General features: G+C 46.3%; 1 protein-coding gene across 4 annotated transcripts in view; it reads right to left on the bottom strand.

Annotated features, from left to right (window-relative positions):
• LOC140393974 (cryptochrome-1-like) overlaps nucleotides 1-13,826 on the bottom strand; it is a 207,082-nt gene extending 193,256 nt beyond the window's left edge. For all 4 annotated transcript variants that reach the window (XR_011935795.1, XM_072480678.1, XM_072480677.1 and 1 more), the window contains exons 1-2: nucleotides 13,524-13,826; nucleotides 1,609-1,717 (exon numbers count right to left, since the gene is read on the bottom strand). Coding sequence is in view for 3 of the 4 variants with exons in the window: in XM_072480678.1 (XP_072336779.1) it covers nucleotides 1,609-1,717; nucleotides 13,524-13,681 (267 nt within the window). In the remaining variant the exon portion in view is untranslated. The remainder of the gene's footprint in view (nucleotides 1-1,608; nucleotides 1,718-13,523) is intronic.
• Between the last annotated feature and the right edge of the window lie 365 nt (nucleotides 13,827-14,191).

Genomic DNA, 14,191 nt, shown 5'->3' with positions numbered 1-14,191 from the left:
ATCTGGGGTGCGACCTATCGGCCTCATCATGCCCGACTCAGTGATGCGGCAAGAAGTTGCTCATGACATTTCCAACGCCCATTATGCCTCACAAGCTCTCGATCCGGATCTCTCCCTCAATAGGTGCAAGTCTCACTTGAATAGGTCTTTGCACCACGGGACCGAATGATCTCACCTTCAAAGCCCACCTTTTTTGTTGCTGTTTGGTACTGGTGTCCACAAACATGGACCTGACGTAATAGCACTTGAGGGTGGGTGCGCTCCAAGGACCCCGGGTGGTCGGGCTTTGAGCAAGGTAGTACCCTGGCAATTCTGATGCCACCCAGGCACTGCCAGGGTGCCCAGGTGGCACTGTCAAGGTACCCATGTGCCAGGTTGTCCATGTCGAAGTTCCAACCCAGGGAAGCCCTGGCCTTAGGAATTGCATTGCGGGGGTTCAAGGACCTACTAATCGTTAAGATAGAGCATGGGGGGAGGGGGTTGTTTTTGAAGGCCTGGGGGGAGGGGGTGGTTTTTGAAGGCCGAAGTTGTCGAGAGATCAAGGTGCCAGATATTCTCTTGCACTGGCAAGCTTAGCTAGTTAGTGTAGTTGGTGCAGGAAAGGAGTCCAAGGGTGGCCTCAACAGGGCGTTCCTCGCCGAGCCCCGAAAAAGCAGAGTATGTTTAATAGTGGGGTCATTCTCATTTCTGGGAAGCACCCCACTAAATGTGCCTAAAATTGGACTGTTTTTCCTCCCCCATTAAATCATGCTCCTGGTCTTGTTTTAAAACATTGCACAATATCCAGTTCAGATCTAAGCATCAATGTTAATTAAGAATACTCCTGATTCTGATATGATAGTGATTAGTTTTTGTCATACATCACAGTAGGAAGGGCACCCCTCAGTGACTTGTTCAAAATATTATTGGAAAGGTATTGAGAGGCTAACATTGTCCTGTGGTTCCAGGAGAAAACATCCAAAGAAGTCCCTGGTTCGGTCAATGCTATGATGATTAGCATGGCACTGGCTGTCAATTGTAGCTATCAATGTTCATCTTCAGTGTAGCCATGGTTGGTATTCCAAAGTTGGAGCTGCATTGGACACTATAGCCCCTCAATGCCAAATGGAATAGGAACTGAACCAGAATCTAGTATCATGTTAAAATCATATCTTGCAATCACTGGATAAGAGAAACTATTGGCAGGAAGTGGCCATTAAAAATGATCCGGAGTAAGAGATACTGAAACTGGCAGGCGAAACTGACCTAAACTGACCCAAACCGAAGGGCCAGTAAACTTCAATACTAATGATAAGACCAGGAGTTGACAGTGACAACTTGGGAAATTCCAAAATCAAAATTTCACGGTCAATACTTTGGAAGTTCTTGTCACTGGTAAAATCAATTGTGCAGATTTTGTTCTATGTGCTAACCAAGATCCACAGTTCACGAATCCTTACTTACCACTCACTACTCCCTGCATTAGAAAAATTTAAGTAGTTCGAGAATGCACAAATAGAAGAATAATACAAACTCTGGAACGTCAAAGAAATTAATATTAAGATATTGAGAAGCTTAGTCATAAGGTGCAATATGTTCATGTTTTCTACATGAAGAACAAGAACTTGCCTTGAAAAGCCTGGGAAAGACATCAGCAGGTTGCCCACGTATAACAAACAACCGGGAGTTTAGTTCCAGAAGGCTAGCATCTAGGTCTTCCAGACATTGCAGCAGGAATCTGATGGATAGAAACAAGCGTTTGATTACTTTCGCTTTGGAAACAGTAGCAAAACATCTTTAGCTTAGGCATTAGAGCACCGAAAGAAAATAGAATGTGAGGATCACATGACAGACAGAACCTAGTCAATATTCCTGTTATAGCACATAGTAGGAAACTAGCGGGTTTTGTCACTGGTGCTCAAACGTCCACACCATATTCTCTTTTCTACACTTAACACAAAGTAGTAGTAGAAAACGCATGAGTGGCATGAATGGGTTTTTATTAATTGTTTTTATTGAAGTCTTTACACATTAAATGCTGTGCAAGCTGTAAGGATAACTGTACCAATTACAATGTACATGTCAATTTCCTTTATGCTGGTTCCCGTCCCCCCGTCATTTCAGGGTCCTTTCCTGGGCCCTTCAGTGTACAATGGATAGTAACTGTACCAATTACAATGTACATGTCTATTTCCTTTATGCTGGCTCCCGTCCCCTCGTCATTTCAGGGTCCTTTCCTGGGCCCTTCGCTGTGTACAATGGATAGTTATATGTAATTTACAAATGGGCGGTGCCTCTGCCTCCTCCCCCCACCCGCTTTCCTGTTTTTGGCATTCCCATGGGGGGGGGGGGGGGGGGGGTTCCTTTTTCTGTGGTCTTGTTCTCGGCTCTCTGGCTCCATGTCGGTGGTTACCAACCTCCCCTCCTCAGCCCCCCTTCCTGTGGTCCCGTGCGTGTGTCGCCGCTCTCCGCCCCCCCTCCCATTGGCTTCAAACAGGTCCTGGAAGAAGAAGTTGGTGAATGGCCTCCACGCTTTGTGGTAGGCATCCTCTGACCCTCAGTTGGTGAACTTGATGGTCTCCAGATGGTCTCCAGGTGGAGAAATTCCAATAGGTCTGCTAGTCAGTCTGCAGCTGTGGATGGTGCTGCAGATCGGCAGCCGAGCAGGATTCTCCAGCGGGCGATTAGAGAAGCAAAGGCTTGGTCGTTGATCCTCTGCCCCATGGACAGTTCTGGCTGGTCGAATAGCCCGAAGACTACCAATTTTGGTAACGGCACCACCCTCAGAAACTTGGACATTGCCTCGACGAAGGCAACCCGACACGTCCGAGACATGCACAGAACATGCGGGCATGGTTGGCTGGGCCTCCCTGGCACCATTCACATTTGTCCTCAACCTCCGGGAAGAACCTGCTCATTCGGGAGGAAGAAAGAATCCCCAAAACAGTACTACAAAGGGGAAGGAACATGGGAGCCTGGCCCTCCCAAACTTGCAATACCACCACTGGGCAATTACGGCGGAAAGACTGGAGGGAATGGCTTTATCGCTGCACTCTGGGGTTTCCTTTTGTTCAGGGATCCTCCAAATTGGCTGCTTGTTCCAGGTTTCTGATAGCGACCAGTTGTAGTCAGTCTAGAGTCTTTTCTGCCCCCCCCCCCCCCCCATGGCGTTGGTTCCTCTTTCGCCCCCCCCCCCCCCCCCCCCTCTATCCATCAGCATTGCTTCCTCCCTCCCCAGTGGGAGATGCACTACAGCCCCCTCTCTCATACTTCCTGGCACTAGCTTTCCCACTAGTGCGGTGGCCCCCCTCCCAGGGTTGATCGGACCCCCTCATACGTCTGCTCTGCTAGTGTCCCTACTATCTCCTCCTCACCCTCTCCTTCCTCCGAGCTGGTTCCCCTGCTCATAGTGAGGCGATGCAGTCCCGCATAAAATTCTCTTTTCTTCCTTTCATTTTCTCAGTGTCTCAACCTCACTGCTGCCTCCCAGACCATTCTTATGCGGGGACAGTAAAATAATGTTATTTGCCTGGATGTTATCCAGAGCCTTGCTGGGGATAACATCCCGAATCGGACCCTTCTCTTGTGTAGGGCTGACTTTGCGTTGTTTTGCCAGGTCCGCCCCAATGTCCTGATGCACCTATATTTTATGTCCCTCCCAGTTGCACACCTCAAGTCTGTTGAGCCAGCGAAGGATCTTTTCTCGCTCCTGATATTTGTGCAGCTTGGCTTTTCTTGCCCTCGGCTGGTCCCGGCCGTGGGCTTTGGTCAGAGTGACTAGAGCCCTGCCAGGGTTTGGGGAAGCTGTCCTTCCCAACCAGATTGCCAAGGATTTGGGCCACGTAGTCAATTGGGTCCCTGCTCAATCCCCTCTGACAGGCCCACTATCAAAATACTCTTCCTCCTCGACAGATTCTCCTGGTCCCGACGCTCCCTTTCAGGCTCCCCTGGGTCGCCACCAACCTCTTGATCTCTGCCTCCACAGAGACGATTCGGTCGTCCTGATCCGTCAACACCTTTTCCAGCTCTTGTTTCCCTGGCTTCCAATTTGTTCCCCATGCCGTTGAGCGCCATCTCCTACCTTGACGGTCACCTATATCTCGGGCCTTGGATGTTGTCTTTCATTGCATTTTGCTCCTTGGTTAGCAACAGCCTCCACCCATCGCCTGGCAGGTGAGGAGGGGGGCCCTTATTTTCCGGGTCACCAGTCTCCCTCTCTTGGGAGAGGCTGGAGACCCCTTGCCACATGGGTCCGCTGACCCGTTTGCACTCTTGTCCCTCACCTCAATTCCTGGTGTCTCTGCGGCCTCTCAAGCTGCTGCTTCCTGGCATTTTATTTTGTTCATACTAATGTTGAGGCACTAATGTTGAAGCCAAGAGGATTTTGTGTGCTAAAATAGGGCCAAAAGTGCCTATTTGTTCTGTCGTATGGAGCAGAGCCATCTGATGTGTGATCACTCAGCACATCCCCATCACCGGTAGTCCACTGTCATGTGAGAGTACTTTAAGACATGGATGTTTAAGCAATGTACCTTTAAGAAAACAGTAATGTCAGAGATTGGGTGGAGCTGGGCTTTAGATCAGCCATTTTGGCAGTTTTTAGTTTCAGTTTTGAAAAAGAGCTGCAGTTTGGAAGAAAAGAGCTTGGGAGGATCAGTGTTTGCAGTGAGCAGGATCTCTGCCATGAAAGACCATCTCTGGATCATTTGGGTGATTTAAACTCATATAGTAAAGCCTTTAACCTGATGTGATTCTGTTTAAAGGTGTTAAGTCTCTTGGAAGTTTGAAGGAACATTTTGAGGAATTATTTACTGTTGCAAATCTTTGAAGGGCTGTTAAGAGATCCAATGTTTATTTAAGATGTTGAGTTCATGGAATAAACAGGTGTTTTGTGTTTAAAAACCCACGTGTCCATAATTGTAATCCCACACCTAGGGAACAAGCCGTGTGCTAGGAAAAGCAACAAATCCATTAAAGGGAGATTGGTTGAACCATGATACATTTTGGGGTTCTGAAAATGCCTCGCCCATAACAATTGGGGGCTCGAGGGGGATAAAAGTCTATCTATTGCATTGGCTTTTGTGAACTTAAAGACAGTGAAGGATTGTTGCTTTTCCGGTGTGGTATTTTAGTTTAAGTGGGGAGAGTGCTGTGAACAATGGCTCTTTCAGAGGCTCAGAAGTTTTTGGGGGTGGAGAAGGTCACACATAGTACCTTACGGACAGAAACGAAAAACAGACTGTTAGATTTGGCAAGAACATTGCAGTTAACATTACCTGACAAAATGCAAAAAGAGGTAATGGCGATGGTTAAGCATTTAAAGTGGCCCGAGATAGAGTTTGACTCATTGGAAATGGCAAAAATTCAGTTGCAAATTAAACAAATGGAGTAGGAGAAAGGATTAAAGCGGCTTGCATACGATAGTGAGAGAGAGGAAAAAGAAGACGAAAGAGAGAGCGAGGAAAAAGAAAAGGAGTGAGAAGAAAGGAGAAAAGAAAGAATAGCCCGAACAGAACAAAAAGAAAGAGAAAGGGAGATACAGATCAGGGAAAAAGATAGAGATAAAGAGAAGGGGCTGAATTCTCTTCCCCCCCCCCCCCACACCTTTCCCCCCGCACCGGGTGGGAGAATCGCCGGGGCACTGCATGAGTCCCACCACGCCGCCCCGGCACGCAATTCTCCCAGCCCCCCCCCCCCAAAACGAGAATCACGGCTGGCCGCTCAGAAAATCTGTCTGTGCGGCCTGCCCAACACGACAGGTTCCCACCGGCACCGTCCACACCTGGTCGCTGCCAGCGGGAACGCGGGGGGGGGGGGGGGGGTTCCTGCACCGGGGGGGGGGGGGGGGCGCAAAAGGGGTCTGGCCCGCGATCGGTGCCTACCGATTGGCGGGCCGGCCTCTCTGAAGGAGGACCTCCTTTCCTCCACCGCCCCGCAAGATCCATCCGACATCTTCTTGCGGGGCGGCTGTGGGGACGACGCTGTTCGAGCTTGTGCGGGTTGGCGCCGGTCAACCTGCGCATGTGCGGATGACATCATTTACGCGGCGCCGGCCGCGTCATTTACGCGGCGGCAAGGCCCGACGTGCGTAAATGACGCGGCGCCGCTCCTAGCCCCCCGGGGACGGGAGAATAAGGGGCTGGGAGCGGCCTCCGACGCCGGAGTGAAACATTCCGGCTTTCACTCCAGCGCCGGGACTTGGTCTCCCGACGGGATAATTGCGCCCATTGAGTTTGAACTTCAAAAAATAGCCATGATTTGAGAATGTACTATTCTGTCCATATGTTAGAATCCCTCCAGTGCATTTGGTCCATCGAGTTTGCACCGATCCTCTAAAAGAGCATCCTATCTAGCCCATGTCCCCAAGCTATCCCCATAACCCCACCAACCTTATTGGACATTAAGGGGCAATTTAGCATGGCCAATCCATCTAACCAGCACATCTTTGGATTGTGGGAGGAAACCAGAGCACCCGGAGGAAACCCACACAGACACAGGATGAACAAACTCCACACAGCAGTCACCAAGGCTGAAATTGAGCCTGGGTCCCTGGTGCTGTGAGGCAGCAGTGATAACCACAGCATGACTGTTATTCATAAAAATCTTTTAAAAATGAGAAAACATTTCAAATTAGTCAATAAAGTGCAAACATATTCAAATTTTCTATATAGATCACATTGACTCAGAATGCAGTTGTGTGATACATGTGTGATACTGTATACATTCAATGTGAGTCATATAACCCGAGGGGTTCCAAACAGTTTCCAGCCTCTCAAGTGTTCCATGGATGAAAAGGTCTTGGATAGCGACCTTGCCCCACTGCATGGTTGTGGTCACTGACCCAAGATTTAGTGCAACACTCAGCACTTTGCCCTGGTGCTTGGAATGTGCCAGTCTGCAGCACTGTCACGGACAACTCTGGAAGACCAAGGAGATTTGGGCAGAACAAGGAGCTGCTCGCTCACTGATCTCTCGTTTTACCCATTGAAGTTTTGCCCAGTTTACTGTAGGCTTCGCCTCATCGGATTGAAATATCTCTTGCCTAAATCAAGAACCTTAATAGCCGTTTTGCATTTCTCCTCCTCAAACACTATGAACCTGATAATGGACATCAGATAAATGTTCACGCACTATTATGGATGGAGTAGAGGGGGCGGCACAGTGCCGAGGTCCCTGGTTCGATCACTGTCCATGTGGATTTTGCACATTCACCCAGTTTCTGTGTGGGTGTCACCCCCACAAACCAAAGGGGTGCAGGGTAGTGGATTGGCCACGCCAAAATATCCCTTAATTGGGGAAACAAAAATGGATGTGTAGAGGACAGGAAATGGTCCGGTCCTCAGCTGCGGATGTTAATTCCTAGGCCTCACCTGCATGCTTCATGATAGATCCCAGGAGAAAGCTGGCAGGTGGCTTGATGGAACTGAGGTAACCAAGTGGTTTGGAGAAGCCTTGTGTAATTTTGTTCATCCGGTAAAATCAAAGAAGCATTAAATATACTTATTTTCCCTATCTGGCCACACTTCAGGTGTTGAGGCATGTGGCAAGAAAGGATTCCAAGCCATCCAAAAATATTTATTTCAGATGATGACCATTCAAGATTGACACTAGCATTTAGTAAAATAATTCCAAGTGTAATATGTCAAGTGCAATGTTACTATGATTTCTTACATTGACATATAACCATTCAAGTTTGACACTAGCATTTAGTAAAATAAATTATTGATCACTGTGCAATATTGCTATGATTTCTGAAATCGACATTATATAATCTCCTTGTTCTCACTGATTCACGGTCTTACTTTCAACTTGTTAGGTAACCCGAGCTATGAATGACAGCAGGAGCGTCAGGTGAAATGAAACATTTTTCTATTTCTCAATGATATTTCAGTACTATCAATATCTCAAATTATTAATTTCAACTTTAGAAATCCTGGTCACGGTGTCAAATTTTAGTTAATTATTTAAACAAATAGTTTTGCCTTGTTCTTTTTACATCATAAAGTGTATTAGTGCTTCCAAATGCTTTTGTTATTGTGCAATATTTTAGTGTTGTTCAGATGGATTAATCATTCAGAAGCAACTATCAGCATTTATGTGCACTAACAGCGTAAAGCTGTATTAATTCAACCATTAATTGCAATCTACGCACTTTCAAGGAAGAGCAGAAGTGGGGCGATTTGTGTAAAGAATAAAGGATGTCCCAAGAATATAAGCTAAATAGACTTCCTGCAGTATTTCTCACTGTTCGTGTCAAGTAGTGGAGAAATTTGATCAGAATGCAAATTGGGGGCACAGAGTGGATCAGCTGAGCAAAGAGGGAGTTGGAAAAGGGTTTGAGGATGACATGCATAGTTTTGGAGCATCCGCTTCGGTTATCTGGCAAATAGGCATCAGACTTGGTTGGTGGTAGTAGGAATCAGGAGATTGCAGGCTTAACTTCCATTTAGCCTCGAGTACATAATCCAGGTTTACAAAGTAGCAGAGACATTTGCTGCAAGTGTCAGAGAACTATTTGAGAAACATCATAGAAATTTGCCCAGTGTTTTGGCCAACGTCTAGACCCTCAACAAACAGCATTGGAAATAGATTATCCAGTCAGGAATGAGGTAAAATGGATTGTAATACTTTCCCACATTGCATTAGTGACAGTACTTTAGAATACTTTATTGTTCATGAAACACTTTGGAACCTCCTTGGAGGATGAAACATGTCATTAAAAAATGCAAGTTTGTTTCTTCAGTCCAAGTTTCCAAATGAAGTACAAAAGTGGGAAGTGGGTGCCCTGGTGTAATGGGTTTTGTGCTGGACTAGCAACCCAGAGGTCATGATGTTATGAGTTAATAAATCCATTAATTTGTGGGCTGACATCTGAAAATGTATCATAAAAGCTGCAACAAATTTTACTCGTCACCACCCCACAGGGAGAACACAGCATACTGCACCACCATCTCATAGTGTTTTAACAGCCAATTCAGAAGGTTTAGCCACTGTTGTAATGTAGCAAACACAGCTGCCCATTTTACAGTGCAAGCCCACAATAGCAGTGCAATAACTGTGGGAATGTCAGTTCAAAGTACCCATGTATCTCAATGTTTTGGGTTGTTTGTAACCCACAATGAGACATATTATTTGGTGACTGTTTATAGGAACAAACAATTGAAGAACTTAGGGAACCATGAAACTCCAATTCCAAATGATTTTAATTCTTTATCAAGTTCACAATTCATTATAAAACATCAGGTACCATATTTCACCATTGCAATTTGATGACAGAAGAAGAATGGTTTATTCAGAACATAAATCAATTCTATTCCGTGTTCATGCATGCTAACACTAAATAACAATACATCAACGGACACAAAGCTTTTTGTTCTTTGTTCAGACTTTAGATATACAGCATAGGGCTAAGATACACGCACCACTTCCAATAATTCTGTTACCATGGCAATGCGGTTCTTTTTATTTCTATAAACAAACAAGGATGAGACAGACCACATGGAACTGTGGGTCTTTTTCCTGTTCATGATAGTCATATAATTCCTCCTCTAATCTCAAACAAATTAAACAATCACATTTTCCAAAAATGTATTATACATAGTCCAGTTTAACATGAACTTGTTTCACAACACCAGGTTAAAGTCCAACAGGTTTGGTTCGAATCACTAGCTTTCGGAGCACTGCTCCTTCCTCAGATGATTGAAGAGGTGTTGCAAAGGATGGGTCTGACCACATTGCCTCTGAATGTTCCAATAAGAAAAACACCTCTGACCACAAGTCCATCAGACTGGACTGCAAGCAATGTCCTTGAGACCCTGTGGGTAAAGTACATGGATCCTGTAAGATGGTTCTCTGAACAAACTCAGTGTCTCGGTCCTCACTAGAACTTTCAAACAACCACCAACCCAATGCTTGGCTGCTGGAAGGGCACTTCTGTCACATCTCCCTGCCTACCTAGTATCTCACCGTCTCAGCATGCTGCCTTCAAGTAGGGTGCAAAAGAGTGTTGTCACTTATTTGTTTCTGAATGTGCCTTTGGAAAGCAAGTCTAGAAAGATGCAGTGGCTTTTGTCAATGTTCATCCTGAACAGCTCCACAAACAGGATTGCTCTTTACAGGCTGTTTCCAAGGACGTGCTGTTCCTAGGGACATGTACCAAGATAAACTGACTGCTGTCAGAGGACCATCAGCTTGGTGAAAGACACCCTGATCTGCCAGGCAAAGAGCCATCAACTGTTGCAGTGTTGCAGATGGGCACACCAGAGGGCTATATGCCAAGGGACGCATTAGCAGCCACAACAGTTCAATGGGGAAAGACCACTATGGTGTACTATGATTAAGGGTTTTATAGTGTTCCCTGCCATCTGGGCTGTATGCACAAGAGAAGGTTTGACTTGAAATATAAATGTACATTACAAATACACAATCCGTAATTCGAAGTGTGCTGAAGCATCTCATACATTGTCAGTAACTTATCTGCAAAGCACTTATGTAATGTCAAGTAAGTAAGTTTACAAATTTTATAAAACACATGTTTGGGCAAAAATAAGTCAATGAACATTGGTGGATACTAGTCAGTTGTCGAGGTTCCTAATGTTATATTGTCTTCTATACATTTGGTATGCGGGTTGCTGTTTCTGAATGACAAAACAGTTTTATTGTAGCACAATTAAATTCCAATTCAAAGCAGAGCCCAACTCTGCTTCCAAAAGTTGGGTAACAGGCCATCTCCCATAACCACGACAGAATCCCAATCTCCAATCATGCTCTGTTGGCGAGTTGCCTGTTTGGATTTATCCTGGCCATATATGGTCAGTAATTCTGGCAGCTAAATAGAGCATTGCTTTTTCTTTAAACCGTGTTCAACTTGTCATTTAATGACCTACTTTAATTTGACATGGACATTGAAACTGTCCATAGGAATTACATTTTACAATATTAGTCCTCGCTGTGCTTTTGACGTAACCAGCGCCACAGGTCAGTATTCAGATAGATTTGAGTCACATATTTACTTACCATGGCCTAGATCAGACAACAACCCGAATCATTTTTAACTGATGTATCCTGACACACAAGGCTAGCTAACTTGCATATAAAAGTCAAATTGAATTTTAAAGAAATATATATTTTTATTCTCCTTTTCCACATTTTCTCCCACATTTACACCCAACAAGAAACAATAATCAGTAACGAACGCAATGTCAACCCTATATCAATAACAACGGTCCCATCCTCCCATCAAACATTAACCCACATGTTAACATAAACAAATGACAAAAAGGAATCAGGAATCACCCATAGTTACCAGTAACACATACAGTTCCCCCACCTAATGTTCAATATAATCCAATTCTCAAAAGTGAATAATTAACAACGCCCATGAATTGTAGAACCCCTCCATCCTTCCCCTCAGTTCAAATTTGACCTTTTCAAGCAACAAGAATTCCAGCAAGTCCCCCCACCACGCCAAGGCACAGGGTGGAGAGGTTGATCTCCACACTAACAGGATCCACCTTCGGGCGATCAACGAGGGTGCAGGCTACAACATCTGCCTCCGCATCAGTTTCCAACCCCGCTGGTCCGACATCCCGAATATGGCCTCCCGAGGGCCCGGTACAGTTTCACGTGCACCGCTTTAGAGGTTACCCTAAAAACCTTCTTTCAGTAATCCTCCAGCTTTGGACAGGACCAAAATATATGAACGTGGTTTGCGGGTCCCCACATACATCTTCGACCTCCTCAAAGAGCTGGCTTCATCCTCGCCCTTGTGCTCTATACACCACCTTCAGCTGTATCAACCTCAACCTCACACACGAGGTAGAAGGGTTCACCCTCCAGATACCTCACACCAGAACCCCTCCACCATACCCTCTCCCAACTCTTCCTCCCATTTTGCCTTGATCCCTTCCAGCAGCACCTTCGCCTCTTCCAAAATAGCCCTGTAAATCACTGATACTACCCCCTTCTCCTGTCGTCAGCACCTTCTCCAGCAATGTGGAAGCTGGCTCTACTGGGGAGCTCAGTATCTACTTTCTGACAAAGTCTCGAACCTTCATGTATCTAAATATATCCCCACTACTCCAGCCCATACTTCGCTCCCAGCTCCTTCAATCCTACCCCAAGAAACAACTCTTTTAGTGTCCTAATTACCGTCTCCTCCCATCTCCGAAAATTTCCATCCCACTTCCCTGGCTCATATTTATGGTGTTTCCCTTGACCCTGCCCCCAACCCGAAGTGCTGGCAAAACTGCCTCCAAATTCTCAACAAAGCTATTACTAACGGACTCCCTGAGTATCTCCCTGGGGCAGTCAGAAGCGGCGCTGTTGCTAGCGCCTTTAATCCCGACCCCCTACACAAACTCTCCTCCATTCTGACCCATTGGGAGTCAACCCCTCTGACCCAGCTTCATACCTCTCCACATTCACCACCCAGTAATAATACATCAGGTTCGGAAGACCCAAATCCCCTGCCTGCCTTCCTCTCTGTAGTAGCAAAAGTCAAATTGAAATAAAATGAAAAAATAAAATGAAATTGACTTGTCACAAGTAGTCTTCAAATGAAGTTACTGTGAAATGCCCCTAGTCACCACATTCCAGCACCTGTTTGGGGAGGCTGGTACAGGAATTGAAGGCAATGCAAGAACGGTTTCATTCTCCTCAGACTACTAGGCATTTCTAATATCCTACTGCTGGACCATCACACACTTTTACTCACAGTTATGAACTTACTACTTTCAAAATCAATTAGTGATTTGGGAGGGGGAAAGCACATCAGAATCTAGCAGGTAAACCTTTCATCAAGACACTATTGTGTCAATTAGACAGGAATAAAATCTCCCTGCCACAAGGTAAATCAGACTGGATAACCAGACCCTTGCATAGCCACTATTTTTCAGTTCCTGTTTTCTGAGTTTATAAAAAAAAAGTTATTTCCCCTCGATAAAGACATTTGACCAGCACTGGCACTATACTCCCTACATCGAAATCTCCCCCTCGGCCTCACGTTGAAGCCTACTTGTGACAATAAGCGTTTACCATTATTTATACGTGATATTTTATGAGTGAGGCTTTCTTTGGAAAGAGGCGCCAGTGATGAACCATCAAAGCAAACTGAACGACCCAGCAGCATTTACACGTCGTATTTAAGTCGGTAAACCTATTTCGACCGGTTAGTTATTTCGTCGAGTAGAAAACATCGACCAGAGATACTGGTGCCTGGGGCACAATATTATGCAGTAGTCGGAGGAACATTGCCCACTGCTTTTGGATGTTGACCAATTCCATAGCCACACATCTAACCCCATTCTCTTCCCATCTAATACATCCCCTTTTCATGAGAGTCACAATCAATGTGGAGATGGAAGGCGTGAATGAATTGTCTTGTCGAGTTAATTCGTTGTTCACGTGTGAAACTGGTGCAGAGCTGTCCTCCTTGCCAGTTACATAAGTATCCCCATTGCACCATTCTCCCCGACAGCTGCTAATGCATATACTGTCCCCCAGTCACCAACATGGCGGTGGACAACATGGCAGCGGCCCCTTACCTCCAGCGGTTGACACCAACGTTGGACGAACCGGCGAACCAAGGGTCGAGGATGTAGACGCAGCGGACGGTGCTGGCGCCCCGCAGAGCCTCCATCAACGCCGGATTGTCGTGCAGCCGGAGTCCCTTGCGGAACCAGTGGATGGAGTGTGTCTCCATGTGGCTGGGTGAAGGGACGCACTGCTGCGGTGCCCGAGGGCTGACCGCCACACACTGACTCTAACGGCGACAACAACACAGCGCCATTCCCGCCCTCTTGCGCCTCGCGACCTGGCCGGTAGCCTTTTACCAGTAGTAGCACGAGCTCCGCCCCGAGCCCGCCTCTCGTTGGGTGACGTCACTAGCTCCGCCCCGAGCCTGCCTCTCATTGAGTGACGTCACTAGCTTCGCCTCAGGCCTCCCCTCATTGGGTGAAGTCACTAGCTCCGCCCCGAGCCCTTCTCTCTGTGTGGCGGCGAGCAATGCGCTTCAGGCAGTTGGAGCAATTATAGCGTGGTGAGTTATGTTGTAATTAGAGAGCAGGTGACCGATTTATACACCGCAAGCTAAGAATATATAATCGACACAACATCTTAACATCAGAACACGCGTAATTTCCAAAGTGGTGGTGTGGCATACCGAGTATTGCCCTCATGATCTGCGCAGTATAGTAACCCTGTGCTGGTGCTA

This window comes from Scyliorhinus torazame, chromosome 17 (genome assembly GCF_047496885.1).
Source record: "Scyliorhinus torazame isolate Kashiwa2021f chromosome 17, sScyTor2.1, whole genome shotgun sequence".
Classification (NCBI taxonomy): Eukaryota; Metazoa; Chordata; class Chondrichthyes; order Carcharhiniformes; family Scyliorhinidae; genus Scyliorhinus; species Scyliorhinus torazame.
The sequence above is the reverse complement of the archived record's forward strand: the minus strand, read 5'-3'. Positions and strand labels throughout refer to the sequence as shown.